The sequence below is a fragment of the Neltuma alba genome, unplaced genomic scaffold (assembly GCF_004799145.2).
Source record: "Neltuma alba isolate B1F8T4 unplaced genomic scaffold, ASM479914v2 tig00006390_pilon, whole genome shotgun sequence".
In the NCBI taxonomy this organism is placed as follows: domain Eukaryota; kingdom Viridiplantae; phylum Streptophyta; class Magnoliopsida; order Fabales; family Fabaceae; genus Neltuma; species Neltuma alba.
The window spans coordinates 40,762-46,186 of record NW_021634450.1 but is presented as its reverse complement, the minus strand read 5'-3'; the positions used below and the strand labels follow the sequence as shown (position 1 = coordinate 46,186).

General features: G+C 35.5%; 1 protein-coding gene across 1 annotated transcript; it reads right to left on the bottom strand.

Moving 5' to 3' along the window:
- Positions 1–262: 262 nt before the first annotated feature.
- LOC114750243 (probable LRR receptor-like serine/threonine-protein kinase At3g47570) lies at positions 263–1,816 on the bottom strand. The gene is made up of 3 exons (XM_028938815.1): positions 1,519–1,816; positions 802–1,428; positions 263–621 (listed from the first exon to the last, which is right to left on the bottom strand). The coding sequence occupies exons 1-3, from the start codon at positions 1,814–1,816 to the stop codon at positions 263–265; spliced, it is 1,284 nt and encodes a 427-aa protein (XP_028794648.1).
- Between the last annotated feature and the right edge of the window lie 3,609 nt (positions 1,817–5,425).

The window sequence follows — 5,425 nt, the reverse complement described above, 5'->3', positions numbered from 1 at the left end:
ATTGTAAAGTGTTTCCACCTAAGGGTAGTTCCAATACATATGATTAAATAAGAGTAATTTAGGGAATTCATCTATTATAAATAACCAACTTAACTAATTTTCTTCATATCTCCAAATTACAAAAAATGCAGAGACTTTATATATTAATATAACAAACACATAAATCATCACCATTTTGACACACTGCATTTTCATAGACAAGATAATTAAGCCAAAGGATAAAAGAAACAGTAACTAAAACTTCTGTATAATGATTATTTAACTAGTGGCGCATCTCCAATGTTTTATGTGAATATAAACTTATATTTTTCAATGAGACCACAACATCAGTCATCATAACTCGTGCTTCAGGTGATTCAGTGCAACAACTTAATGCTAACTCAAAAATTGATGATATATGCTGTAATATATTGCTAATATTTGGATTCCCTTTGCATAGCAAATTGACATCTAAAATATTGATGATTGAATGCGGTATTGATTTGCTAACCCAATCTTTCAAAGAAAGACCTTCAACAAACATTTTGTCGGTTGGCTTCTTCCTTGTAAACATTTCCATTAGCATGATACCATAGCTATACACATCTCCTTTGAAAGAAACCACTCCTTTTGATCCATACTCTATATGTCAAAAGAGAATATAAGCTTTGCTGCTAAACTTTTCTTTTATAGAGCTAATAAAAATCTTTGCATATAGGAATGGAAAATATGTTTACATATCAATGATTGAATAATATAAAATTTTGCATAGAATAATAAAAAAAACATAATTGAACTAAAATATTATTATTAAACTATTACCTGGTGCCACATAGCCAACTGTAGCTAATGTTTTTGTATAAGTTTCCAACTGTCCTTCACCTAATAATTTAGCTATACCAAAATCGCTAAGATGAGCCACCATGTCTTCATCCAACAAAACATTGCTTGGTTTTATGTCACAATGAACAATCGGAATAGAAGTACCATGATGAAGGTACTCTAATGCACTTGCCACATCAACCATTATGTTTAACCTCTGCAAGATATCTAAACAGTAGTTATGAGAGTACAACCATCTATCAAGACTTCCATTTGACATGAATTCCATAATTAGAGACTTGAAATCATCGTTTGAGCAGCTACTAATAATCCTAATGAGATTGCGGTGGTGTAAATTGCACATGGCAGTGCATTCAATATCAAAACTTCTCAATGCTTCTTCCATATCTGCGTTAAATACTTTGACAGCAACTATCTTTTTATTTGGAAGAATTGCTTTATATACTGATCCAAAACTTCCAGAGCCAAGAAGATTACTCGCATCAAATCCATTTGTTCCTTGTAGAAGCTCATAATAGGATATCCTAGTTGGTGCGTCCAAATTTGTTAAACCCCTTTTGGTTGCATAGTTAGCATCATCTCTATTATGCTTTAGAAAGACAATGCCTATAATAACCAAAATGACAACCATGATAGACACTGAGCATTTTATCACCAACATCACTTTATTTGATATGTGTTTGTTTCCTCTCTTACATGGTTGGACTTGTAGCTGGGATTTTCCACAAAGATCTTTATTCATCATAAAAGATTGAGCAGTAAAATTTTGAAAAGGACCACCATTCGGAATCTCTCCTTCCAATAAATTGTAGGAAAGATTAATAGATTTAAGATAGTGCAATGACTCTAAGGACTTTGGAATCACACCAAACAAATGATTATGGGAAAAATCTATTAACTCAATACTTATCATGCCACTTAGTGATTCAGGTATATGCCCTTGCAATTTGTTGTGAGCCAAAGATAGGTATTGCAAAGTCTGCAACCCACCCATAGTTGTAGGGATGTTTCCTGAAATTTGGTTTCTTGACAAATTCAATAGTGTAATTGCTCTCAAGTTTGATATCTCCGGTGAAATTATTCCACTCAATGCACTAGAGGATATGTCTAAAACCAATAAATCTTTGAGACTCCAAAGAGAAGAGGGTATATGGGAAAAAAATTTGTTAGAGCTAAAATTCAACTTTTGCAAAGAAGTATTCCCAAGACATCCCGGAACTGCTCCCAAAAACATGTTGTTAGCAAGATTCAACTCATTTAGATTTTTGAGTTGGCAAAGGTCATTTATAATGGAACCTTGTAATTTGTTGTTGCTCAGGCTTAAACGTTGAAGGCTTTGTAATTTGCCAAATGTATATGGAATCAAACCAATCAATTCATTCTCATCCAAAGCTAAGTCAATCAAGCTTGTTAAATTTCCAATTACATTGGGTATAGCTTCGGTAAGTTTATTCGATGACAAGTCTAACGCAATGAGCTTAGAAGCATTTGATATGCTGTTTGGAATTTGTCCAGTTAGTTCATTCTCATACAACTGTAACTTCTCCAAACTGAGAAGGCCGTTTCCTAAATATGATGGGAGAAGGCCGGAGAGGGAGTTGCCACCAAGGTTTAACAAGGTTAATGTTGAAATGTTGAATATGTTGGAAGGAATAGGTCCTTTGAAATAATTACCGGATAAGTCTAATTTATCAAGTTTATCAAGACTGCCTATCCCTTTGGGTACAAAACCTGGACAAAAAAAAAAATTGATGGATGAATAACATTTTCATAAGAGAATATACTAGGGGAAAAACGAAGATAAAACAAATAAATAAGTAATCGATATAAAAGGATGCTTGTCGATGAGTTTCCACCAAAATATATTTGTGTCAAATATGTACATTAACTCATTAATTTTTCAATTTTAATTTGTAAAATTAAAATCTATATGCGTGCGTGTAAAAAATAAAACATGTGGGCACATTAAATGTGATATGGAGCTTTTTCATTGATCGAATTACAAAAAAGAACAAAAAAAAAACAGTTACACGTCTTACTAATTCCAAACACTAAAATATTAGAAAGGGAAAAAGTTGCTATAAAAAAAATAAAAAATGCTATCAAAACAAAAGAAAGGGAAAAAGTGAATTTCTTATAACCATCAAATTGAATCATCAAAAAAATCTTTTCTCTCTCTTGAGTGGGAGTTTTCTCTCTCTTCTTGTGAGAGTTAGTTACAACGGCATTGTCGTGTTTGTAACTTGTTCTGTCGTTGATTACAGCTATGAAGGAGGTTTTTCAGAGTGCCGTTCATCCCCCACTGTGGTGGAGATAAAAAGAGTGGCTTCTCAATCGTTCTCTACGAGAGAGAAGTGTGGTGAGGAATAGATGATCGGAGGAATAATGTCAATTGAGTTTGAAGGAAGCTCGAGAGAAAGAAAGTCGGAAGAGAAGAAGATGACTCTTGAGGTTAATTTGGTGTGGAGGAGGAAAGAAGAGAGAAGGTTTGGGGGTGGTGCTCTGATTCGAAGAATGATTACAGAGAAGAATCTGAATGTTGCTACGTTAATTCAGATGATCAGAAACGGATGGAATCTACAAAAGAAAGAGGATCTGCAAATTGTAGAGATGGATCAGAAGACTTTTGTGTTTGAATTTTGATATCAAGAAGATTATAGAAAAATTCTACGAGGAAGGCCATGGTCAATTAATGGATGGCTCCTAAATATTGAAAAGTGGGAGGAAGATATGGTAGGTAGTGAGGTAAACTTTGACTTGTGCCTTTTTAGGATCCAATTTCAGGGCCTGCCATTGGCGTTGATGGATGTTGAAAAAGCCATTACACTTGGCTTGAGGATTGGATAGGTGGTTCTTGTGGAGGATCCTAAGTGTGATGGTCTGTTAACTAGGAGTTTTCTTTGTGCTCGAGTGCTTGTTAGTTTAAAGAAATCTCTAGATTTAAAGAAACCTCTAGTTACTAGAGTTCGTGCTCCACGACCTGATAAGGATCTTATATTGATCAAGGTGAGATATGAAAGATTGCAGAATTTGTGCTTTGCTTGTGGGAGACTGGGGCATGATATCAAAAAGTGTATGTACAAGGACAACAAAGAGCCTGGCTCTGTAGAGTATGGAAATTGGTTGGGAGTACAGGCTGTGAGAAGGATAGATGAGTTAGTAGTTATCTGTAACGATAGTTGGGAAGAAGTGGAGGGTATGAAGTTAAGAAAGACAAATGATAAAGGCAAATAGATTGAATTACCTTGGAAGGAAGATGAGGCAAATAAGGAAAAGAATATAGGTGATAAGAAGACTGAGGTGGATTTGAGCAGTAATGGTTGGTAAGAAGAATGAGAAGGAAGAGGTTATTGTAGGGACTAGTGGATGTCAGGAGGCTAGCTCAATTTCAATTAAAAAAGGAGTGAAGGAGGTTGCAATTTATAGGTCTGAAGAGAAGGAAGAGAAAGCTTTGTCTCTACCTAAGAAAAGCAGCAATATGTCTAAGGCAATAGTATTATATGGGAGTGTTTCTCCTATGTTGGAGATAGTAACAGGTTTGAGGAAGATTGGGTTGAAAAGGCCATTAATGGAGGAAGAGAAGAGGTCAGATGTTAAGAGAAGGAATTTAGTTTTCTTTGAGACCACAAAGATTGTTGATGCGTCTCAGAAATTAACTCAAAGAAGAGTTACAAGAAGAGGTAGAATTCCTAAGAAGCAAATGAGAAAAATAGGGTGTGGCGGTGTAACCCAGAATCTTGGAGGAGAAGCGTCAGAAGGAATCCAGAATGTTAGTCAAGCTGCTTCCCTTGGTGAATAGACTGATTGTGTTATTGTAATTGATGCTAAGGGTGCTGGTGGCTGGTCTAAAACAGCCACCCCGGCACAATGAGTGTTATCTCATGGAACTGTCAAGGGTTTGGGGCTCCCTTGATAGTTAAAAATTTGAAGAATGCTTGTAGAATTCATAAACCCCTAATAGTTTTCTTGATGGAGACGAAACAAAAAAAGTTGTAGTGGAAAGGTCGAGGAGAAGCTATGGTTCAGAGGAAGGCTTTGTTGTGGATCCTAAAGGTAAAAGTGGAGGCATATGTGTGTGGTGGTGTAAAGAAGTGAAGATTACTGTCTTGTATAGTGAAAAGAATATGATACATACTTGTGTTGATTCTGTTAAGTTTGATCTTCCTGAATTCATTTCTTTCCTTTACGGACCTCCTAAAGAAATAGAAATGAGGAGATGCTGGGACAAGATGAGACAAATTGCTAGAGGCATTGCGGGCTCATGGGTGTGCTTAGGAGATTTCAATGACCTAATCTTTCAAGAGGAAAAGAAAGGCGGTAATGCAAGGTCAGTAAGGAAGATTCTTAATTTTCAACAATTTATTGCCGATTGTGAGTTACTTGATTTGGATTTTAAAGGCATGAGTTATACCTGGTACAATAAGAGGATGCTAGATGATAATGTGAAAGAAAGAATTGACAAGGTGCTAGGAAATGTGGATATGAGAGAGGAATTTCCCAGGTCACAAGTTTTTCACTTAGAGCCTGTGGGTTCTGATCACACACCCTTGTTAACTGATTTGAATTACAATAGAGTTAAAACTCCTAGAGGTTTTAAAATTGA

What these genes read in the sequence shown, in the direction of transcription:
- LOC114750243 (XM_028938815.1), bottom strand. Translation starts at nt 1,816, where the DNA reads ATGGGTGGGTTGCAGACTTTGCAATACCTATCTTTGGCTCACAACAAA. An exon ending in CCAGCTACAAGTCCAACCAT is followed by an intron (nt 1,429 to 1,518) that starts GTAAGAGAGGAA and finishes TGGTTATTATAG; the next exon opens with GCATTGTCTTTCTAAAGCAT. An exon ending in AGTTGGCTATGTGGCACCAG is followed by an intron (nt 622 to 801) that starts GTAATAGTTTAA and finishes TTTGACATATAG; the next exon opens with AGTATGGATCAAAAGGAGTG.